The 25,370-nt window shown below is 47.5% G+C and overlaps 1 protein-coding gene across 1 annotated transcript in view; it reads left to right on the top strand.

The window, feature by feature from the left end:
- The first annotated feature begins 13,769 nt into the window (after nucleotides 1-13,769).
- Nucleotides 13,770-25,370, top strand: part of NPHS1 (NPHS1 adhesion molecule, nephrin) — a 48,236-nt gene continuing 36,635 nt past the window's right edge. The window contains exons 1-7 of the mRNA XM_063140598.1: nucleotides 13,770-13,875; nucleotides 14,397-14,600; nucleotides 15,453-15,575; nucleotides 16,583-16,714; nucleotides 17,060-17,141; nucleotides 18,708-18,811; nucleotides 24,337-24,458. Of these exons, the coding sequence (XP_062996668.1) occupies nucleotides 13,770-13,875; nucleotides 14,397-14,600; nucleotides 15,453-15,575; nucleotides 16,583-16,714; nucleotides 17,060-17,141; nucleotides 18,708-18,811; nucleotides 24,337-24,458 (873 nt within the window). The remainder of the gene's footprint in view (nucleotides 13,876-14,396; nucleotides 14,601-15,452; nucleotides 15,576-16,582; nucleotides 16,715-17,059; nucleotides 17,142-18,707; nucleotides 18,812-24,336; nucleotides 24,459-25,370) is intronic.

Below are 25,370 nucleotides of genomic sequence, written 5' to 3' on the forward strand. Positions count from 1 at the left end.
ATTCATGCAGTGGAGGCTGGTCAACCCAATTCCAATGGGGCAGTTAATCCGCTCTGAGCTTCAGGAGTCAGAATTCTAAAGGACCTATCCAAGGTGCTGAACCCTTTGGGTGGTGAATGAGCAGGTTGAAATGGTGAAGAGGACGAACAGGTCTTGGAGGCTTTTGGAGCTTGACCTGACATCAGCCCTGATCCCTAGCTGTAAGGAGACAATATGGTGGACAATACGGTGGGCTTAGACTCATTTCTAAGGCAGCTCCCTACATTCCTGCCTAACTCACACTAACAACACTTGAACAAATCATCCTCCAAAGGCGAAAATAGAGACAGTGATTTACCAGGGAGAGAGAAAGAAAAGTAGGACTTTCCTGTGGTGAAAGGGGACACTGGGATTGTATGCAGTTGCCGATCTGAACTATTTCAAGTGCGCTGATCCGATCCTGCCAGTTTATTTGGGTTAGCAGCTGCAGTCAGCACAGGGCTTAGCACAGGTGCAGAACCAACTCTAGATATGAGGGGATCCTGGACAAAGTACTTCTGGTATGTTTCCTCCTTTGGTAGCAGTGGGAAGAAATGGCAGTGCCCCTGGAGGGTAGATCTACACCAGGGCTGAGCAACATGTGGCCCACCAGATGTTTCTGCCTACAACTCCCAACATCCATCATCATTGGCTATCCTGGCTCACTCTGATGGGAGTTGAAGGCCAAAACATCTGGAAGACCACAAGTTGTCCATCCCTAGACACTCTTTACATTTCCCACAATGCCCCAAGGCGTTGCAACCTCAGGAGCATTGTGGGAAAGTCAAATGGCAGCTAGGCCCAGACTTCCAGCATTGCTTGGGGTGCCCTGCTAGAAAAAACATTAAAGGTGTGTGTGAGAGAGTGTTGATGGGGCAGCTATCAGCAGTAGGCGCTGGGGCATGGGGCAGTTATACATACAAAATGCAAGATACCAGGACCTAACGCTGACTCTATATGGTAGTGGGCGTCAATTCTGATGGTGGTGCTGACTCCAGGTTTTGGAGGGCCTTTGAGCAAGACACCCCGAATGGGGCCCCTCTCTCAGTGAGTTGACCTTCTCACTACCATGGTCACTAGCTGCTATTCCTCCTCCTCGGTATGGCTTGCTTGGAAAGCAGAGAGCCAGGGAGCAAGTGGGCATGACTCCTCCTTCTCAACACCACTATTGGCCAGAACAAGAGACAAGTGAGTTCGCAGCTTGCAGTGGTGAAGAGAAGGGGCAACTCCAAGGGTCTCTTGTCAGTGGGCCCCTGCTTGGATGTGGGACCTGAGCAGGTGGCCAACTATGCATACCCCTGACGCTGCCCCTGCCCACTGATTCAGCGTGCCCGACGCACTGGCAATGCATCCTTTGTCTGGGCTCACCTTGCACTCTAAAAGTTCCAGCCTGCCTGGAATCTGTGACCATTTGGAGGCTCGTCTCCCCCTAATCTCTGATCTCGTGGGCTAGCTAGTTGTGAATACTCTGTGCATCCTCAGAGGCATGTGCCTTTGTGATTACAATATCATTTCACAGGCTGCAAGACGTTTGGGGCTGAGCCCTGGCAAAGAAAAGCCGACGACAGAGTGAAATCCTGACTGAGTCTTGCCTCTAAGTAATCCCTCAAGAGAAAGTAGCTCATTATCAATCTCATGGGTGTGGGGTGACACAGGATTGTGCACGCTTGGTGATGCCAGAACATTTGCCTGAAGCTAAGCTCCCTTCCGTAGCCCCTTCTTGGCCAAGGTCCCACCAAAGACTGGGGTGGGAAGCATCAGTGGCACAGGGTGCAGGCCGATACCTGCCCCCCCTCGACTTCTTCCTTCTAATCTCGGCAGGTGTTAGCTGTTCACCCAATCTTTGCCAAGGGATGGGGGGGGATGATGGTGAGAGGATGGTGCGTGTGTGTACGTCCCCCTCCCAGCTAATCCTGTTATCTCATTAACAGGAACTCTTTAATTGCCAAATAGCCCCTCAGTTAATTAGAAAAGGAGAAAGGAGGAGAGGTTGGGCTGTGTGTATGTGGAGGCAATGTTGGATCAACAACACAGACTTGAGCATTGTTAAGAATGGGGGGAATCGGCCGGGGGTGGGTGGGTGAAGTGAGACTGATGCAAAGCAAAACGAAATGAAAATAAAAGTGCTGTTAGCAATCAGGCTTCAAAGTTTGGGTGCCCAGGCAGGGCGTGTGTGTGTGTGTGTGTGTGTGTGTGTGTGTGTGTGTGTGTGTGTTTGAAATACAATGAAAGAGATTAACACTCTTGGGAGAAGGAGTCTAGGATTTCCTTTCACCTCTTCTTCTTGGAAGGAATTGGGCACCTGTTTCTCTTTAAGGACAGGGAGATGTTTTGCAGATGTATTCTGGAATGGGGCACATCTGTGGAAAATCTATCCCTGCTCTAGAGTTCCGGGAGAATCAGGCTCTGCCTCTGAACTGGCTGGTTGCAAGCGAGCCGCCTTACCGGAGCGTGTTCCTGACAGCCACCAAGATGGAAGGCTGCTGCCGCTACTCTGAATCCCGTTTCCCATCTGTGACTGAGGTGGGATTTTCACACGGTCGGGAGGTTTAAACCGGCAAGGCTTTAAACTCTTCTCTGCCGGCGGATTAGACCCTCAGCTGCTTGCAAGGGCATATGTCGCCCCATTATGCTCATCTGCGTGCACACACACACACACACACCCGCCCGCCCGCCCGCAGAGCCAGGGTACTGAGGCCTGTTGGCTTGCTACCCTCTGCCGGGTAGTGCTTGGCACAGCGCAACATGTGTGCACATTTTTCTAAGCAGCCAGTGGTGGGAGGGGGTGGAGGGTCAGGGGAGGAAGGACCTTTCCCTGTGGCAGAAATTGCTGGAGGGGGGGGGGAAGTGTGGCCTGCTGCTTTATGCTGTCCCTCTGCCCCTGGTCTGGAAAATGCACAACCTCGTCAAATCCGCACACAATCCATCAAATGTAGGACACGAATAAAAAGCCGAACAGCGGCCTTCAACTGAGAAAGAAGCCTTCCATTGAGTGCTGCTGAGCCAAGCTGTTTCAGCAAGCATGTGCCTGTGCCTACTGATCTCTCCATCTTTCCGGAAAATTCGAGCTGGGTCCGGCCCTGTTATGAAGCAGGGTGAAGCAGTGTGCTTCTGGTGGCCCTATGCGGAAAGATGAAGACAAATGGTATAAGGATGGAGGGAGGCGGAAATTGGGATTTTGAAGTGTTGGCTTTAGTAGGGGTGAGATGGAGGCAGCACTACCATTAGGCAGAGGCAATTGCCTCAGGCAGCAGATTGTGGGAGGTGGCAGCCAGGTGTTGGAGGAGAGATGTGTGTGCCACGCAATCTCTGTGCCCCCTAAGTTAGTCTGCTGCCTTCAGGTGCAGTGGAGGATGCTGTCTTAGCATCGGCATTCAACACAGACTCAATTGCCAGTCCAGTTGGCTTTCACACATAGAATGGGAGAAGGCACCATTTTGTTTTTTGCTTCAGGCAGCAAAATGTCTTGGGCTGGCCTTGGATAGGGGTGCTATTCGGGCTCCATGGCAAGCAGCAAAAATGTCTTCAGCTGATCCTAATTCCACCATCTAAGGCTGGCTGGTCACATACATTTAGCTCTGGTGAGTGTGGTGAGGCAGACCACATTGGATCAGGAGTGCAGAACCTCTTCCAGCCCGAGGGCTGAATTCTATTTGAGGAAGCTCTCGGGGGCTGCATTCCAGTGGTGCATAGTGCCAAAGGGTCAGGGACAACCCCCCTCCCCAGCAAATTGCAGTTTATTGCTCTTACTGCCAGTATCTAAACCTTATGAGAGGCATTTCAAACTTTGAGAAGGGGTGGGGAGGAGAATCCTGGACAAAACCCAAGAAACCGCCAAATGATTGATGATTGGGAAAATGGGTTTGGGGTCAGGAGTAGGGGGTGCGGAGACTTGGGGAATCTCAGAGGGCCAGATTGGGATGACAGAGAGGTCTGGTTTTCCTCCCAGGGCTCAGCTCCTGCATCCCTAGCCTTTGGTGCATATAATGGATTGTTCAAACGAAAGCTCTGCCAAGATCTGTGCACAGCGCATGGCATGGGATTGGGGGAAAAGTGCTCTCTGTCTCTCTGGCTCTCTCTGGCTCCCTGGGTTGTTCTGGGGACAACATGCGATACGCATTGTATACAAAGTGCTTTGTATAACACGAAGGGCTACAGAAATTAATAATCACCCATTAATCCTATAAAGAAACACCTGCTGTGGTATTAGTTCTGTTTCATTACTCTTGCCTGGAAAATAATAATAATAATAATCTGGGTTTATTCCAGAAAATGTTTCCCTTCCAATGGCAGGAAAGAGTAGTTTCTCAACAGTTCCTGGGTTACTAATATGTGACCTTTCAAGCTGAATGCAGTCACCAGCCATGAACAATGGCTCACCTGGGGCTCAATGAACTGTTTGGTTTGGGTTCCTGCCTGGGACTGCAAAACTGCAATGAGGCAGAGTGGGGTGTGTGTGGGTTCACTTCAAGCACCTGCCATGGCACAAAACACGGCCGGTACGCTGTCGTTTGGTTTGCTGGGTCGGAAATTGTTCAGACCTCCTTTAGTATGACCTTGGGGCTGTCTACACATGGGGAAAGCCCTGTGGTGGCTGTGGATCTGCGCCACGTCAGTTAGACCATGCAAGCGCAGCTTCGCAGCCACTACGGAGCTTTCCCGCAAAGCTGCGGATTGAAAAAGTCAGGGATTCACCCAACTTTTTCAATCAGAGTGACATCGGTACAGCTCTTCCTCCATCTGACATTGCTCCGTGGCCAGTCCAGGGGTAGTGGCTGGTGAAAGGCGACTGGCGATGGTTCGCCTTCCACCACGAAGTGGGCAGTGGTGGCTCTGGATCCAGGATGGCCACCCAAAAACCCTGTGCTCTATCCTCATCATTGGGATTACCCGATGCCACCCCAGGAGAGGGAAACCATGGGGTTTTGGGGGGAGGCAGTGTGCACTGCCCAGAGAGCTTCGGCTGATGGGCAGTTGTATGGCCTGGTGGCTGGCAAACCATGGCTGCCTGCAAAGGCTTCTGGGTGAATGGCTGCTTCTGCTTCTAAGCTAGCAAACTGTTATTGCCTTCTGTACCAGTCAGCAACATTCCTTTGTGTTATGGGAAAGATGGGTCAAAAGGCACAGTTACAATGATCTCATGGGAACCTCAGGTGCCTTAGCTGGAGGCTCTAATGAGCTGACATTCCAAGGTGGTTCAGTTGGAAAACTGGCCATAATACCCTTAGAAACCCAATTAGTGGGTCTTGCCCATGCCAAAGACCTGCCAAGTAGTACCTTGTTTATCACAACATGTAACCTCATGCTATAGATTCTTATGATGAGAATAGCTGCTTTGTTATTAATCCCCATGTATGATTGATCATGCTCTGAACTTGGCAGCAATGCCAAGTTCAATTATGCTGTAATTGTTCTTGTGCCCAGGGGTGGGGGTCCAGACTGCTTGAGGGGGTCTTCTGTGCAGGAAGCTTTCACAGTCTGGTCCACTTTATAGGAATATGCCTGTATGTGCTGAAAACTATTCCAGCAAGGATTGTCTCCTTGTAAGCAAACCTTGAGTCTGGCTACTACTTTCATCTCCTTGGTAACCCTGAAAACAACCTGAAGCTCATGGCCGGAGCTAGACGGATTGGGACAGCAGTATAAAAATGTAATAAATAAACTAACAAACAAACCTAGCACCATGGAGACAGCCCCCAAGACAGAGCCAATATGGAATGTAATGGTTGGTGTTGGACCAGGTTTGGGGAGAGCCAGTTTCAAATCCTCAGTCAGCCAGGAAGCTTATTGGATGACACTGGACCAGTTGCTACTTCCCAGGCTAAGGTACTTATACTGTTGATGTGAGAATAAAAATGGGGAAAGGGAGATCCATGTATGTCACCTTGAGTTCCTTCGAGAAAAGGAGGGATATAATTATAGGGTGACCATATGAAAAGGAGGACAGGGCTCCTGTATCTTTAACAGTTGTATTGAAAAGGGAATTTCGGCAGGTGTCATTTGTATTTCTGGGGAACCTGGTGAAATTTCCTCTTCATCACAACAGTTAAAGCTGCAGGTGCCCTGCCCTCTTTTAAATCTGGTCACTCTAGTATAGCTCCTGCAGCTTTAACTGTTGTGATGAAGAGGGGATTTCACCAGGTTCTCCATATATACAAATGACACCTGCTGAAATTCCTTTTCTATGCAAGTATTAAAGATACAGGAGCCCTGTCCTCCTTTTCATATGGTCAACCTAAATGTAAATATGTAATGAATGAAGAAATCAATGGATAAACAAACTTTGCTGATAGTGTCTGCCCCTTAAGTACCATAATAAATATGCACTACATTGGGTAGGACCATTGCTGTAAAGCAACAGTGGGCAACCTCTGGCCCACAGGCCTAAACTGGCCTGCGGAGGTTGTTCATCTCGCCTACAGAGCCTGCAATCTGCAGAGGTGGCTCAGCTAGCCCACAGAGCCCTGCACACTCCACTTGCCAAGCCTTCATTTCATATGGCAAAAAAAAGTCAAGCAGGCCTAGCACTAGGAATGTGCTGCTGGAGTGGGAACATGGCCTTTTCCCTCCCATGACACTGGAGTGCCTCCAAGGTCTGTGCAAGAGGCTAGTCTTCCTTCCCTTTCCCATCACAATGATGGGCAATTTGTGAGGAGATGAATACAGAGCTCGAAATAAGGTTGCCAGCCAGCCAGCAGGTATTTTAATGGAGTAGGATGGCAGGTGTGCTCTGCTAAAGAGTGTTGGAAGCAAGATACTGTATATTCCTTCAACAGGGAATATACCCGCTACTATCTATGTGCCTAGAGAAGGGAGCATAACTTCTGAAAGAGCAGATGCGCTTAAAAGCATATGCATGTACCAACTGTATGTGAGTGCTCTCTGTGCACATTTGGGAACCCTGGAAAAGGCAGAGCCCCCGGCTGCGCATATAGAGCTGCTATGTGTGTATAGTTTGCGATTATTCAGAGCTTGTGCTCAAAGCACATTGGAAACAAGAGTGAGAACAGTGGGCACAATTCCATCCTGCTTCTATGTATATTCACCATAATGTGGAATGAGGGCAATAGAAAACCCATATTTTTGCTTTTACCTAAGCACATAAGAACAAGCATGCTGGGTCAGACCAAAGACCTATCTGGTCCAGCGTTGGAACCACATTGTTCACCAAGAGGCTGGATATGAGTGCAATAGCACCTTCCCACTCACTAATTAGAGGCATCCTGCCTCCAGCACAGGAGGTAATATACAGCCATTATAACTAGTAGTTATCCTTCATGATAAGAACCAGTGTGGTATAGTGGCTAAAGTGTTGGACTGGGAGCTGGGAGATCTGGGTTCTAGTCCCCACTCAGCCATGGAAACCCATTGGGTGACTTAGGGCCAGTCTGGACACTCAGCCCAACCTACCTCACAGGGTTGTTGTTGTGAGGATAAAATGGAGAGGAGGAGGATTATGTATGCCGCCTTGGGTTCCTTGGAGGAAAAAAGGTGGGAAATAAATGCAATAATAATAATAATAATAATAATAATAATAATAATAATAATAATAATAATAATAATAATACTACAACTCTGCTGTGGAATTCACTACTACAAGTCATAGTGATGGCCACCACTTTGGGTGGCTTTAAAAGGAGGAGGCTATCAATGGCTACTAGTCCTGATGGTTATGTGCTACCTCCAGTATCAGAGGATGTAAACCCATGTACACCAGTTGCTGGGGAACATGGGCAGGAGGGTGCTGTTGCACTCAAGTCCTGCTTGTGGGTTTCCCATGGGTAGCTGGTTGGCCATTGCATGAACAGAATGCTGGACTAGATGGACCCTTGGTCTGATCCGGCATGGCTCTTCTTACTGTATGTTCTTATGCACAAACCCAACTTATGCACAGTGCGCTCTGATGTGCATCCGACTTGTCCAATCCACCCTGTCATGAGTGGGGGCAAGGAGCCAGCACTTGCTCAGCTGAGGACATATTCTGGGCTTGCATTCACTGATGGAGGCCATCCACCAAGACCCATATAAATATATCTTCCTTCAACCGGGTGCTAAATCTGTTGCAGCTGATGACACTTGGCTGAGGATTCCAAGATGACGAGCCAAAGGCCATGCCTTTACTAATGTCTTGCAGGGCCAACATGAAAGAGGGCGGAAGGAAAGGCCAGTGGCACCACATACTAATGAGGTGCACCTGGTGTGATTGCTATTCCCGCCATCTACTCAGTGCACCATCGTACCTGTGATTACGTCTGAGCTGCAATGCAGATAGCCTACATCAGTTGTGAAATTGGCACATGTTGGCGGGGCATTAGGGTGTGCCTGATATATCTGGAGCTATCAGTGCAAGCATGACCTAAGGTTGCAGCAGGTTCTGTTTTGGAAAACAGGGCCTTTGTCCCCAGGCAGATGTCCATTGCCACCGTTCAGTTATTTGGGAGAAACACTCTCAGATGGCAAATTCAAAATGAGGTTGTGCTCTTTAACCTTGCATTGATACCTGCTGTGTTTGTAGCTTTGGTGGTTACTCATGGCTTTCTCTGTCCTTTTGACTTTGACAATGTTTGTTGAACTTGCCTTGTGCCTAAACAGATATGCTTTCTCATGGTACTGAGCACCATCCTTCTAGCTCAGTGTGTGTGATGCTGCTGCCCTCTGCTGTCAAGAGCTTGACTGCCTTAGGGCAGATTCATACCTGCCTAAGTAGGTATTGGTTAACACACCAAAGTCTGCCTTTTTCTTTAGTCCTGTTATCACCCACCCACCCCAGTCATGGTTTTGGGTACAATTGTGAGGCTTTATTTTCAGTCACAGCAAGGACAGAGATGACAGTCCTGTGATAAAGCAAGATAACAGTCCTGTTAGAAAGCAAACACAGGGCTGCTTTGAGTAATGTAGAGCTCAATTACTCCTTCCCTACATACGCTGGAGGTCCACTTAGAGAAAAAAAAACCCTTGTTAATTCTTTGGCTGGAGATGACACAAGGATATTTTTCCCAGAAAGTTGAAGGTGGTTTCAAAGAGGGTCCACTTTTTATGGTCTATGTCAGTGGTTCACAATTGGTGGTCCGTGGACACCAGGGGGTCCGCATAACAGCAGCCGGGCACCTCTCCACCGTGCCTGGGTCCAGCTCCAGCTGAGAGCCCCCTCCCTCCTGCTACCAACTATCTCTGCAGAGGCCACCAGTGAGGGAGGAAGCAGCAGCCAGGCACCTCTCCACCGTGACTGGGTCCACCTCCAGCTGAGAGCCCCCTCCCTCCTGCTACCAACTGTCTCTGCAGAGGCCACCAGTGAGGGAGGGAGCAGCAGCCAGGCACCTCTCCACTGTGCCTGGGTCCAGCTCCAGCTGAGAGCCCCCTCCCTCCTGCTGTCACCTGTAACTGCTGAACTTTCCAACTAAGATTGTAGTGCCTGAATTTGCTTTCCTTCCCCCCCCTCCTCCTCCCTCCCAATCCCCTTTCCTTTTGTGTCATGTCTTTTAGATTGTAAGCCTGTGGGCAGGGACTGTCAAGAAATACTTTTGTAAGCCGCCATGAGAGCCTTTTTTGGCTGAATGGCGGCATAAAAATGCTTAAATAATAAATAAATAAATAAATAACCCACCCAGGGGGTCCGTGGCAGCGTTCACATATTCACCATTCATTTCTGGAGTCCACTGATGATGAATTCCTACTAGAAGTAAAATATAACATCACTGAACACCTGCGTGATTTAGCGACTAGCTTCAGAGATTACTTCCCTGCACCTAATCCTGAAAACTCATGTAGAAGGAATCCTTTCGAATGTGGTGATGTACAACTAACAACTGTATCTGCAGAAAAGCAAGATGCACTTGTTGACGTGACTTGTGATGGTTCATTGAAATCATTTTTCAAAGAATATAGACCGGACCAATTCTGGGTGAAGGTTTTTCCTGATTATAAGAAGGTAGGTGAAAAAGCTTTGAAACATCTAGTTCCCTTTTGTTCCACATTATCTTTGTGAACAAACGTTTTCAACATTTGTTATATGAAGAGCAAGCATAGAAATCGGCTCGATGTTGATCCAGATTTGAGATTAAAAGTAGGAAATATTGAAACTGATGTGGAAGGGATTGTTCGGGACAAAAAGAGGCATGATTTCTCCCATCACGTTTAGGTTTCGTAGCTGCTCAACAGGTCACAATTTGTTCAATTGTAAACTAGTCATTAGTAAAATTAAATTCGTCTTTATATTCCTAACTAAATCATTGTCATTTTTGCGTGGTAATATCACAAATATCACAAATTTTATGGTCTGTTTTTTAGTATACCTAAAATGCTTTGCTTATTAGGGGCTACCCCTTATTTTCTCCAAAAATTGCTTTGCACAGGTAACTACCATAGAGATAACAATTTTTTCAAGAGTAGGGGGTCCATGGCTTGGCATTTGAAAAACAAGGGGTCCACAGTACTTAGCTAATTGGGAACCACTGGTCTACGTTCAGCCTATTTTGGCCTCCATTGAACATGTTTCGCAGGCTTTTGAATGCTTTCAGAAACCTGCAAAACCTATTTGTCCAGAAAATGCAACAGAGCGAAAGAAATATAGCCATACACATGGGGAGAGAAGGCTCACTCTTTGTTCTGCTAAACATATTTTCTGTCACCACACATAGATTATCACTAAATCCTTAGATTATCATTTATGCTATCTGTTTTTATGATCTCTCCAGACCCATGAGCCACAACAATGTAATGTGCCATGAAATGCGCTTAAGCCCAATTAAATCAGTGCTCTTATATGCCCAGTTCTGTGTTAGATGGGTATTGATAACCTGGAACATATCCAGAGGAGGGCGAAAAAGGTGTTGATGGTCATGTAGACCCAAGCCCTGTGAGGCTGAAGGAGCTGCATATATTTAGCATGGAGAAAAGTTGATTAACAGGCAACATGGCAGTCATCTTCAAATTGAAGGTTGTCACACAGATGATGGAGCAAATTGTTTCTGTTGCTCCAAAGGGTAGGACCTGAACCAGTGCGTGGAAAATGGGTAAGACCTGAACCAAAGGGTTGAGAAGCCACACAGTGAAGGTGGGATGTTGGGATGTTTGACAACCCACCTAGAACCCATGGCCTTTTTAAGGCTTGTGGGTGGCTGATCAACCACAAACACCCCATCTTCAACAGGTTCACATGTGCCCTAAATATTCAAAATGGTCACCCCAGTCTCCTCCCCTCCTTGCCCCCAGTACTGCCCCCTTTTCCCTTCTCTGTGCTTCATGTTGTGAGTGCAGAGAGGTAGCCAGAGCAGTTCTCAGGGCACTGGCCACGAGGAGGAGGGGGCAGAGAGCACATAATAATAATAATAATAATAATAATAATAATAATAATAATAATAATAATAATAATAATAATAATAATACAACTCTGCTGTGGAATTCACTACTACAAGTCATAGTGATGGCCACCACTTTGGGTGGCTTTAAAAGGAGGAGGCTATCAATGGCTACTAGTCCTGATGGTCATGTGCTACTTCCAGTATCAGAGGATGTAAACCCATGTACACCAGTTGCTGGGGAACATGGGCAGGAGGGTGCTGTTGCACTCAAGTCCTGCTTGTGGGTTTCCTATGGGTAGCTGGTTGGCCATTGCATGAACAGAATGCTGGACTAGATGGACCCTTGGTCTGATCCGGCATGGCTCTTCTTACTGTATGTTCTTATGCACAAACCCAACTTACGCACAGTGTGCTCTGATGTGCATCCGACTTGTCGAATCCACCCTGTCATGAGTGGGGGCAAGGAGCCAGCACTTGCTGAGCTGATTTATAATATACTATTAAACTTATAATAGTATAAATTTCTTACCTGCCTCTCTGATTGGATCGAGGCATGGAACAACAAGAAGCATACACAAAATACTGATTAAAACATAGCATACATTGTTAAAAACATCCTAAAAACATCCTAAAAGCATATTAAAAGTATCCTAAAATTCTACTGGATAGGCCTGCTTCCAGTTCAGAGCCCTGACTATGCCCTTGGGGCCAGGAAACCAAAAAATCCGACACCCCTCCTGACACTGTCTAGGGGACATCGGAATGAATCCCTAAATGAATGGATGGGTCATTAAGGGTTCTGGGTATTTTGGGTGACTCCTTGCAGGAACTGACACCTCCCATTAGCACCCCCCTTCCCCCCCAAAAAAACCCACTAAAGAAATAAAAAAAAAAATCAAAACCAGAAATAACTTGTCAACAATTATATTTGTCTTTTTCGAGGCAGGGGAAAGTAAAACAAAACAAATGTTCTGCTGTTAGAGTGGAACCTGAATTGATTCGAAGCCTCCTCCTATGCCTTTAATCATGGACTCCCCCATGGGAGTGTGGGATGGATTCCTTATCCTGTGCAATTTTCATCTGTGCTTGTAAGGGATGGAAATGGGCAGTTCCTACAGCAGAGATATGTGGAGGAGAGACCAGAACTGGAATTTCAGCCATCTCACTGACTGGGCAGTCCTGTCTCTGGAGAGGCTGTTAAGAGAGTTAGTCTGAGCGTTCATCCCTGGGAACAAGGTAAGGTTGTACGGACGGATGGGGCACAGTTTGGAAAAGGCAATGATTAATTGCATCAATGTAGTCATTCATGTATAGTACAGGGCACGTTTAGAGTGGATGGCACTCTGTATCTTACCTATCCCCATAGCTTTTCTAGGGAGGGAAGCCTATTCACTGGGGGACTCAATGCAACTCTTAAAAACATGAAGGGTTGTTATGTAGAAGAGGACAAAGACTTGTTTCTTTTGTCAGTGGAGGCTGGTCGCTCCAATTTTGGTGGGGCTGTAAATCCATTCCGGGTTTCAGTCAGAACCAGCCAAAACACCAAAGGACCTATCTAAGGTGTTGAACATTCCATTTTGGAGATAGGGTTCAGCACCTGGGATAGCTCCTTTAGAGTTCTGGCTGGTTTCCATAATGGATTCACAGCACCACTAAAATTGGAGTCACCAGCTTCCACTGCTCTGCCCCAGAGGGCAGTTCTAGATGGGCTTAAGTTACAGAGAGAGAGCTTTGGCTGTGGGGCGGTATATGAATGTAATAAATAAATAAATAAATAAATAAAATAAATAATAGGAGGGGAGATTTTTGTTGGACATTAGGAGAAATCTCTGGATGGCAAGTCCACTTTGACAATGAAACCCAATATCTAGCAGACAGTAGCAGACACTCCCTCACTGGAAGTCTTCAAGCAGAGGCAGGACAGCCAACTGTTGTAACGTGCTGTAACCCGGGGTTTTCTGTATCCAACAGAAGGTTGGTCTAGATGGGCTTCAACGCTCCATCCAACTCTATCATTCAATGATTAATTGCTATCACTCACAGTAGCTCCATGTTCAGCGGCAGTAGTTTGAGGAATACCAGATGCTGGTGATATAATAACAGGGAAGCTCTGTTGCCTTGCTTGTAAGCTTCCCAGAAGCATCTAGCAGGCCACTGTCAGAAATGGAAGATTGGCTGGGGATGATGGGAGTTGTAGTCCAACACACCAGAGGGTACCAAATTAGGGAAGGCTGGATTGGACGATCCAGCATCATGATGTTGAACTTCCAGGTGATTTTCCTATATTCTTATCTGTAGGGTTTCCCCCCGCCCCCGTTCTCCCAGATGTAAGGCCAACATTGTCTATTGGATCAGATGGAGAAGGGTGCCAATTGCCTCCCCACCACACACTACTCATTCTCATCTTTCCCAACCATCTCTGGGTCTGATGATTTCTTGCAGATGCCCAACATGTTGAGATTCCGAGTCTTCCCTCCAGAGCATCACCACTTAGGAAACGTGCCCTGGGACTTGGGTGTCCTGCTCATCTTCTTTCTCCTGGACCTGACCAGAGAAGGTGAGCAAGTTCAGCAGAAGAACAAAATGTGAACAGGACTTTGCCTCAGGCAGCAAAATGTCTTGGCCCAGCCCTATGTTGTCACAAAATAGTGGCGGGAGATATGAAAGAGTCAGGTAAAAGTGATAAATTCTGAACCTGGGAATTTGAAGTGTCTTCTGATTTCCCCATTTTATTTTAAATAATGTCTTCAGCTTAACAGAAGTGGAAATTCTTACATAGGAGTGATGTACTTGGAAGAAATAGGTGGTCCTTGAGTGAGCACAGCTGTTGACTATCATTCATATCTTCTCCTGGAGGAGAAGGCTATCAATGGCTACTAACCCTGATGGCTATGTGCTACCTCCAGTATCTGAGGCAGTAAGCCTGTGTGCAGCAGTTTCTGGGGAACATGGGTGGGAGGGTGCTGTTGCACCATGTCCTGCTTTGTTGGTCCCTGTTTGACAGCTGGTTGGCCACTGTGTGAACAGGGTGCTGGACTAGATGGACCCTCGGTCTGATCCAGTTCTTATGTCTGCTAGGTTGCCTTGGAGAGAACCTTCAGCAGGCCTTCCGTGTGGAGCCAGATAACGTCACCGTCCATGAAGGGCAGACAGCTCTGCTAAATTGTGAAGTGGATCACCCTTCTGGCATTGTACAGTGGGCGAAGGATGGGTTATTGCTGGGCCCGGATCGGAACATCCCCAGTTTCCCCCGCTACAACATGGCGGGAGACCCTAATGAAGGTGAAAAGTTCTCTCTTTGTGTGTCTTGAGCTGGGAACAGGCTTCATTCAATGCTATCCATTAGGACAGGAGAGGGCAACCTTCTTTTTTGGCTGGAGGGCCCACATTGGTCACTGCAGAACCCTTTGGGGGCTGCGCGTGTGGGTGGAGCTGGTAACACTTCTTCACACAGCGCAGAGTTAAAATCTGGAATTTGCTACCACAAGATGTGAAGGCCACCGATTTGGAAGGCTTTAAAAGGTCGTTGGATAAATTACTGGAGGGAAAAGCTGTCAGTGACTACTAGTCCTGATGGCTATGTGCTACCTCTAGTATCTGAGGCAGTAAGCCTGTATACACTAGTCGTTGGGGGACATGGGTGGGAGGGTGCTGTTGCACCATGTCCTGCCTTGTTCATCCCTGGCCGATGGCTGGTTGACCACTGTGTGAACAGAGTGCTGGACTAGATGGACCCTTGGTCTGATCCAGCAGGGCTCTTCTGATGTTCTTATGTGTCATGGGCCTCCAACAGTTTTTAGTGCACTTCAATACCGTTATAGAACAGTAGTGTAGATCCTGCTTTGGTGTTTTTTTAAAAAAAATATTTGATAAATGGGATTCTTGGGACACCAAATTGTGTTCTAGAAAGCAGCTCCTATGCCATCGTATCAAAACCATAGTTTTGGAGAGTGTGCACAGCATACTGAGAGTTCTGGGAGAAGACGGGATTGACGAACTGTCTTCCTTGTTGGATGGGTGGAGGAGCTGGGAGTGAGAGATCCGTCACCCAACTAGCCTGGAGCAGGATTGGGAGAAGGGATCCCAGGAGGAAAATGTCACTTAGGCTTGCACTCGTGTGTTCTGATGCCCCAGGCAAGTATAACCTGCAAGTGACAAGGAGCCGACTCGAAGATGACGCCTCGTACGAGTGCCAGGTGGGGCCCTCGGAGAGCAGCGACGGCATCATCTCTCGCAGTGTGCAGCTCACTGTGCTTAGTAAGTACCAGAGGGACCCTGGGCAGGGCTGGGCTCTGCTGCTCATGTTCCTGCTCAAATCAGTCCTGCTTCCTCCATTCAGAAACAACTACAGTTCAATGGTTACCTGCTTTATAACAGGTCAGGCTTTCTACTTATCGAGCTCTGGTATGGGGAACCTTTTTCTTCTGCCAAGAGCCACATTTTGCAGGAAAACTCTACCAGGCCCCATGTGCTGGAACTGGGCAGGCCTGAAGTCAGTGATGAGTGGGGCCAGAACCCAAAGTCGGAGGGGGCCCCTTCTCTCCCCCTTACATTCCTTTCTCTCACATACACTCTAGCCCTCCCCTCTCCCCCTCTCTCCCCTCCCCCTTTCCCTTTCTCTCCTCTTCTCCCTTATCTCTCTCAAACACATTCTTTCTGGAACCCCCTTCTCTCTCTCTCTCTCTCTCTCTCTCTCTCTCTCTCTCTCTCTCTCTCTCTCTCTCTCTCTCTCTCTCTCTCCCTCCCCCCTCCCTCCCTCTCCCTCTCCTCTCCCCTCACCCACACAATATTTCTGACACATCTCTCTATCACTGCCCCTCCCTCCCTCCCTCCCTCCCTCCCTCTCTCTCTCTCTCTCTCTCTCTCTCTCACACACACACACACACACACACACACACACACACACACACACACAGATCTTACTCTCTCTGTCTCCCTCTTCCTCCCCAATCAACAGTCTGCGGGAGAGAGGTCTGAACTGATTGCCTATGGCTAGTGCTGTCCAGATGTTCTGGACTATAATACCCATAATTCCTGACCATTGGCCATGCTGGCTGGAGCTTATGGGAGTTGTAGTCTAAAGACACCGTCTTACCTATCCCTGCTTTATTCTAATCAAATCGAATCAAATCTTAAACCTTTGGGGATAAGGCTTTGAGACATGAAATTGACATGTAGTGATGGCCCTGGTCATGGACATGGAGTAGGCAAAGTCCCCGCCCCCCCCATCTCAACATTTCCCACTTTTCTTCCTTTCCTTACAGTTCCACCTAAGAAACCGCTCATTACTGAGTACGAGGCCAACAGCACTGTGACCTGGCTGGCTGGTGTGGAATACACGGTGCACTGCCAAGTGAAAGACGCCCGGCCTCCAGCTGAGATCACCTTCAGCAAGGGTGAGGAAGTTGCCTGCAGCACCCCATTAATTCCCAAAGCCAGACTTTTGGGATTGACTTGCTACTTGCTCCCCACTTCCTCAAGCAGCAGGATATTCACGGAGCAGCATTGAGCTGTGTTGCTAGGCTGAGTTTCCTTTAGATAAAGGAGAACTGGAGACTCAAGGTATCTTTGGGAAATCTGCTTCATCATGTACACTTATAAAAGCAGAGCATAAGTGGATGCTAAGAGGCACTCCTATTTATCAGATTTATCAGAGAGTAATTTTATCAGTGATTAATGTGAGCTCACAGTTCTATTGGTCAAGGAATTTTCATTTATCTTACCCATCTTCTTTTCTCTAGGTGCCAATGAGCTGGCAGATGTGACATCTAGCATCCAACCTGGTTCTAGAGACAAGCTGTTCAACACCGAGGGCATGCTGAAGTAGGAAGAGCCCTCAAGGGGTCCTGAGCAGTTATAGAGCTAGCATCCCTGCCCCCTTAATGTTTCTTATCGTATTTGCTGACATATTCAGCAAGTTTGAAGCCATGTGGCTGAGTGAAAACCATGCTGGCTATGGATGTAGAAGAGTTCAGATCTCACCTTACTCATGAATTCTCTGAATGGCTTCCAGCTAAGATGGCCATGTGTCTGGCTATACATAAGACAGTCCTTTCTTTGAAGTATTTCCTCTCTTTTGGCCTCCTTGCCTTCATCAAATCACTCTCAGGGCCAAAATAGATGGTGTCGTGCAAGATCCACAATCATTTCCCCAGACTAAATCACTCCTCCACCCACAGAGCTCCTATTATGTAGGGTATTTAAATTGGGGATAAAGTGGGTGGCCACTTATGGATTGCCAAAAAAGAGGAAATGCATGTCCAAAGAGAGGACCATGGAGGACACAGAAGTGCATACATTTGCTTATCTATCTAACTATCTAGATGCAAATTTAGAAATTATTATACTAATTTAAAGAGAAATACAATACATCTCAACAGAGTGTAGAAGACTATGACCAGGTGACCTGTGTACCTGTCTGTTCAGTCTGCTGTCCAGGTGCTTTACCTGTTCATACACAACAGTTCTTATGGCTACTTAGCTTTAAACTAGAATTGGACAAGATGGATCTTCAAATAGAGGACTCTCCATTGTAAAAAAGGACTCATGCTCACCCTATGGGAAACAGGACACGGCTATTATTATTATTATTATTATTATTATTATTATTATTATTATTATTATTAGTGTGTGAGCCCCCTTCAGCCAGTGGAGGCTGGTGGCTCGGATGTCAGTGGGGTAGTGAACGTGCTCTGGGTTTTAGGCAGAACCAGTCAGAACTCTGAAGGAGCTATCTGAGGTGCTGTTGTATGGAGCTCTCCATACCATAATAGAATAGAATGGAAGTTTGTATGCATTTAGAAAACTTACACCCTACCCCTTCCCTTGCATTTTTATTGCCCAGGATATCTTATAGCAATTAATATATTATTATGGGATTATTAAAAATAATCCCATAAAAATAAAATAAAAATGAGAGTATAAAAATGGGATCAGGCTCTTTAGGTTATTATTATTACTTTTTAAAATGAGGCTCTGAATACCATGTAAAAATCATCTGCCTGGCAAGTCTGTGAAAAGCAGTAGGAGAAGGAAGCAATCTGCTCTCATGGGTTGTGGTGTAGTGGTAAATTTTGAAGCGCAGACCCTTATCATGACAGTCCCCCTAGCCACACCCCCAAGGAGAATGCACCCACCCGTTGGATAAATGGGATATCTGTCCCAGGCAAAGCTCTGTAAGCGTTTGTGGACAGATGGCTCCCGGCTATGCCTCCTGCTTACTACCATTTGAAACACACTGCCGCATCTGGGAACTGTGGACTAGAACTCTGGAGTGCCAACATGAGTGCAGAAGAGGGCCCTGGTCAGAATTCCCTCAGTGGCTAGCACTAGTCCTGCTAATAGCAGCAATTAATTCCTCCCACATATTTCTTCTATGCTTTCTTTCAGGATCACCCCTGAAAGCTCAGACAACCAGCGTTGGCTGATGTGCAGAGCCTCTAACATGGTTTCTTTCGTCCCTGCGGTTGTCGGTTTCACCATGAACGTCCTGTGTAAGTCGCTTGGAATCAGTTCCGGCTCTGGGTTTCGAGAGTCTTTGGGCAAGATATCTTCCAATAGGCCTCCTCCTCAATGCATCTATCTTTCCACTGCTATCATCATTGCACCTCATCCTTTTTCCCGTCACCGCTATCACTTACTTAATTGACAGGGAGCAAGTGGGCAGGGCCGTCTGCTGCCCCTCCTTCTCACCACCTCCGTTTATTTATTTATTTATTTATTACATTTCTATACCGCCCAATAGCCGGAGCTCTCTGGGCGGTTCACAAAAATTAAAAACATTCAAAGTATAAAACAACAGTATAAAACCATAATATAAAATATAACATAAAAGCTCAAGCAGATAAAAACAGCAGCAATGCAAAATTACAAATTTAAAACACCAAGTTAAAATTTATTTATAGGCTGTTAAAATGCTGGGAGAATAAAAAGGTCTTCACCTGGCGTCTAAAAGCATAGAATGTAGGTGCTAAGCGAACCTCTTTAGGGAGCTCATTCCACAGCCAGGGTGCCACAGCAGAGAAAGCTCTCCTCCTGGTAGCCACCTGCCTCACCTCCTTTGGCAGGGGCTCGTGGAGAAGGACCCCTGAGGATGACCTTAGGGTCCGGGCAGGTACATACGGAGGAGGCGTTCCTTCGGATAGCCTGGCCCCAAGCCGTTTAGGGCTTTAAATGTTAATACCAGCACTTTGAATCGGGCCCAGACCTGGACTGGCAGCCAATGAAGCTGGAAAAGGACTGGCATAATGTGATCTCATCGGCCAGTCCCTGTTAGTAAATGTGCTGCCCTGTTTTGTACCAGTTTCCAGACCATTTTCAAAGGCACCCCCACATATAATGCATTGCAGTAATCCAAACGAGAGGTTATCAGAACATGGATAACTGTAGCTCGGCTATCTCTGTCCAGATAAGGGCGCAGCTGGTATATCAGCCTAAACTGATAAAAGGTGCTCTTTGCCGCCGAGTTCACCTGTGCCTCAAATGACAGTTCTGGATCCAAGAGCACCCCTAAACTACGGACCTGATCCTTCAGGGGGAGTGCAACCCCGTCCAGGACAGGGCAAACATCACCTCTGTTGTCTTGGCTGGAGCGAGAGGCAGGTGAACACGCAGGTTGCAGTGGTGAAGAAGTCCAGGGGGCTCTTATCAGTGGGCCCCTGTGGGGGGTGGGCAGGCCCTTGGTAGGTGCCTGACCATGCCTACCCCTGATGTGCTTTGTCAGATCTTTTGGAGGGCTAAGCTAACAACGTCATGATAGCTACTAAGTGCCCAAGGAGACTGTGTTATTACTATCTTAATAAAAAACAAACATAAAATGTAGTGGGATGAGGAGAAGAACAGGGAGGGTGGACGGTGGAGGAGGACGGAAGGGATCACAGAGGGCAGTTGTAATAAAAAGAAAATGAAGGAAGACACTCTACAGAAGAGAAAGCAAACAGACAATAACCAAGGGAATATGCAAGATAATAAATGGGATTTGAGACTTTTTTTTTTTTTAGAATGATACAAGGTAGGTGTGTGATGGGAAATAACCTTCAAATACTTGAAAGGCTGTCACACAGAGGAGGGCCAGGATCTCTTCTCGATCATCCCAGAGTGCAGGACACGGAATAAGAGGCTCAATTTACAGGAAGCCAGATTCCAGCTGGACAGCAGGAAAAACTTCCTGACTGTTAGAACAGTATGATAATGGAACCAGTTACCTAGGGAGGTTGTGATCTCCCCCACACTAGAGGCATTCAAGAGGCAGCTGGACAACCACCTGTTAGGGATGCTTTAAGGCAGATTCTTGCATTGAGCAGGGCGTTGGACTCAATGGCCTTATAAGCCCCGCCCAACTCTACGATTCTATGATTCTATGACTTAAGGCCTGGCCTGCTTAACCAGACAAATATCACACTTTGGAGGCAGTCTTCCTCAACCCAGGTGGTGTCTATACAAGGGGAAAGCCCCAGGCTGGCTCTACAGTGGCACTGCGTTGTTTATATGACACAGAAGCCATTGCAGAGTTATCCCAGGGCTTTTCCCCAAAGATCCGAAAGATTCCTTTGCAGCAAGACAATGATGGCACATCTGTGTCTGTTGCTGCTCTGGACTTGCAGCGGGTGGGGGGCATGGCTGAGCAGATGGTGACTCCAGATTGGTCGCCATCTGCCCGGACAGGGGGGAGAGGGCAGGCCAGCAAGCCAAGTGACTGCTGGAATGCCTCCACGCTTCTCTGATGTGGAGAGAATGACGTTTGGCAGGGAAGGTGATAAGAAAAGGTTAAAAAAAGAACACGTGGAGGGGTGTGCAGATGCGCAGCGGTGCCCGTGTGGCAACATTAAGTTGCACGGCAGTGCACGGGCACGAGGGGGTGCATGGGTACAGGGGTGGCTTCTCCTATGCAAACCCCGCGCTCACTCCTTAGAATGGGGACAACCCGCAGGAGCGCAAGCATGGGGTTTTGGGGGCTTGAGTCGCCAATGTGTTGTCATGAAGACAGCCCCCAGCGTCCTCGAGTTAGATTGCACTACAACTCCTATCAGCCCCAGCAAGCATAGCCAAAGCACCAGGTTGGGGAAGAGCGTAGCCGGCCTTGGAAACAGCCTGTTTGATTGGATGCGTTTGCTTTTGATCTCCTCTGTGGATCAGTGTCTGCTATTCAAAGCGGAAGCCTTGCGTTTCCTCCCCCAGCATCGCTTTTATCTTCTTATTTTGATGATTTTAACTTTGTTCTGGGTACCCTGTGAGTGCTTTAGAGTAGGTGAAGACAGACTTCAGACTTGCGGAATCTACTTCTCTCTCTGTCCCCCAGATGCCACCCACCAAAGCCCATCGCCTCAAGCAAGATGCAAAGTGATGGCTCAGGGACTAGACATGCTGGGGGCTAGACTACACACTATGCTGAAGACGCAGTGTGCAGCTAATCTTCACCCTTTGGTTTACTTTAGTGTAAGCATGTGAGGCCCTGATCTGGACCACCACATGCAGGTGGAGGAGGTTTATACCTTCCCACCCAGCCACTTTCCCCACCAAAAAAGCCCCCTCGAAAACTCGGGAAAACAACCCTCCTCAATTAGTGCCCAACCTCCCTCTCCATTGCTCCCCTCCAATGGGAGGGTGGGTGGAGGGGCATGAATTTGAGGGGTTACCTGCATGCAGTGGGCCCAATCCAGATTGGGGGCCCTGCACTCTTACACAAAGGAAAACAAAAGGGTGAGGAATTGCTGCATGCTACATATTTAACAGAGTATATAGTTTAGGCCTGGGGTGACCTATATATATATATATGCAAGTGCAAATATCCCCCTGAGTTACTATAGATCAGGGATTGTAAATGGCTGTTTTTTGCTTTCGGAGGGGGATGGGTGTTGGACAGGAGGCGAAAGTTTCTTGCTATCATTAAAACAATTTGTGTCAGGATCTGCTGGTAGATCCAGGTCAGCTTTCTTCCACTGCTATCAGCTTTAGAGAAATTTCCTCCTTGCAGCCAGACGACCCTGTGGGGGTCATGAAGTGTTTCAATCTGCTGGATTGGACAATACCTACACCCTAATTTGGCCCATAGGTGGGGAGGGTGGCGAGGGTGTTCCTGCTCTCCTTTCCCACCTGCTGTCTCAGCCTGGGTTCCACCATCCCTCAGCTGTTCACAAGGGGCTGTAAAATTCAAAGATAGCCTTCAAGGGTAAAAAAAATCTGATGTGTGTAGGCCAATTTCACCAGGTCAATTTCCTGGATCAAATCTGCTAACGAACCATGAGATCTAGAGCTATACAGATTCAATATGCATATTGAAAAGTTATGGGCTGCTACTTGCTGGATGGGCAGGCACACCCTTTTTTATTTTATGTATGGATGGATTTATATCCTGCCTTTTGTCGTCCAAGGAACCCAAGGCGGTGTACATAATCCCCCTCCTCTACATTTTATCCTCACAACAACCCTGTGAGGTATGTTGGGGTGAGAGTCTTTGACTGGCCCAAAGTCATCCAGTGGGTTTCCATGGGCAAGTGGGGACTAGAACCCGGACTTCCCAACTTCCAGACCAACACTTTAGCCACTGCACCACACTAGCTCTTGCTCCCTTACCTAGTTATAGGATGGATTGAGGAGAGGCATTGCCTGATCCGACCCAACATCTTTCTCGGTCTGACTATTGGCTTAACACATAAAGCTTGTAATTCGAATCCCTCCATTGATTTGCATGAAAAGTAGGCATCTTAGAGCAGGGCTTCCCAACAGGGTGCCTGGTCGTGCTTCACTACTGTGGATATCTGCAATGGCAGCCATGAAGTTTTCCACCCCCTGCCCTCTTCAAAACTTTATTTGTGCTACAAACCTTGAAAAACAGCAGGGCACCAGGTTCTCCTTCCTCTGAGCCTCTTTCTCTCCCCCACTGCCTTGCTGCTTCCCTCCTTCCCTCCCACCCTCCAACTTTGCTCTTTCCCTCCCTGCTCCCAGCTACTAGACTTTGCTCTTTCCCTCCCTGCTCCCAGCTACTAGACTTTCTCTTTCCCTCCCTGCTCCCAGCTACTAGACTTTGCTCTTTCCCTCCCTGCTCCCAGCTACTAGACTTTCTCTTTCTCTCCCTTCTACTCCTTTGCCTAGCTATTTTCCCCTCCCACCCAGCCTCTAGCCTTGCTATCTTCCTCTCCCCCGACATCTTTTTGACCTGCCAGGCCATATCCTCTGTGGGAGCCATTTTGCGGTGGTGCCCACAGTACCCAATGTGCCCATATGCCCAAAATGATTGGGGACCGCTGTCATCTTCTCCAATTGGTAGTTACAAGCCTTGTCCTGCAAAACTGCATCTGACATGGATTGACACCATGCAACAAAGAGAGAGAAAGTAGCTTCAGTCTCTCTGCTGGACTGTATCTGTCAATAAAAGGGCAGACCCACCAAATTCAAAGGGGGGTTCCTTGTTGGAGGGATTCCATTTGGAACCTTTGGACTGTGGGGGTTGACATATATAGCCTTTCTCTATCGGGTGGAAACTACAAGGAAGCAGATTTGGGGTAAACATGGGGGGGATCTACACTAGTGCTTTAAAGTGCTTTAAAGCACTTTATAACAGCTTTGACAACTGCTGGGGCCAAGGACACACTGCATATACAGTTTTCAAAACGTTTTCAAAGTGCTTTAAAGTGCTTTAAAAGCAGTAGTGTAGATCCCCCCATTTCTCCTAAGGTTTACTCCAAATCCTGCTTCCTTGCAGTGGTTCTACAGTAGAGCAGGCTGCCTTGGGAGATGGTGGGCTCTCTTTCACTGGAGGTTTCTAAGCAGAAGCTGTTGGACATCTGTCAAGGATGCTGTGCTTGCATGTATTGCATCTCCTGCTGCATTGAGCAGGGGGTTGGACAAGATGATCTCCAAGGGTCCCTTCCAACTCTAAAATTTGATGATTCAATCTAGGGGACCAGGCAATGTACCTGGCTCATGGTATACAAGTTAAGCTTTCCAAGCACAATGCACACCTTGCCAGGAGGTTGGCAACTTGCACGACCTATGAACCCCTTTTTGCTCTCTTTGACAGTCCCGCCCCAGCCGCCCGTCATCAAGGGATATAACGGCCCTGCGGTAAAAGCCAAAGAGAACCTCAAACTGACCTGCATTTCTTTAAGTGGCAACCCCCTGGCTACGCTGCAATGGCTGAAGGTGAGCTGGAGAACTTGGGGATGTTGATTAACATGGAGAGGTTTGCCCTCCCCCTTTTCAGATATTGTATTACTTACCTGTTTCATTTTTCTGCATAAAATATATGTATATATTTAAAATCTTTATAGGCTGCTTTTTCGATGTCGAAAGAGTAGCATACGATATCGAAAAACAAAACAGTCAGATAAAATCGCGAAACACAACAACAAAGCTGGCAAACAGTAATGATAATAAACAGCACCCAAATCTACTGAGTTCACCAAATGTCTGCTAAAATAATAAAAAGACTCACAGGCCTCAAGAGAGAACAGGCAGAGTTAGGTTGCTCCTGATATCTATAGCTGCTTTGGGGGTATTTATAGAGAAAACTGTAACCTTAACGGGTGCACATTTTGCTTGAGTGCAACCCACTGTGCATTATACTTGCACAAGCTTTAGTGCGACCAGTTGCACAATGGGTTGTGCAAGTGGAAGGCACAACTGAAAGATTCAGCAGCGCTTTTGAGTTTACATGAAATTGCATTGTTGGATACTGCCCTGAGCTTGATCACCTGGCCGCGAGGGGCCAAAACAGACATTGCTTTAAACGTGTGTGTTCTTTCCCTTTTTACTCTAGAGTAGGCTCAGCCCCCTCCCCTCCATATCGTAACCCCCCTCCTACCCCGCCATCTGGATACAGGGCCCTATGCCCACTCTAGAGTAAAATCGACCAAACGATGTAGCTGCCGGACCCACCATTTAAAGTATTGTCTGTTTGGGCTGCTAAGTTATTGCTCATTGTTATACACAAAGGCCCTTTGTCATCTCTTGTAGACGGGTTTTTGTACAGCAGCACTCATTTTACTGCATTTCCCTACCAGTTTTTACATTCGCCCTGAGCCTACTCTCGAATAAAAATGCATTGGGAGATTC

The sequence above is a fragment of the Elgaria multicarinata genome, chromosome 13, assembly GCF_023053635.1.
Source record: "Elgaria multicarinata webbii isolate HBS135686 ecotype San Diego chromosome 13, rElgMul1.1.pri, whole genome shotgun sequence".
Classification (NCBI taxonomy): Eukaryota; Metazoa; Chordata; class Lepidosauria; order Squamata; family Anguidae; genus Elgaria; species Elgaria multicarinata.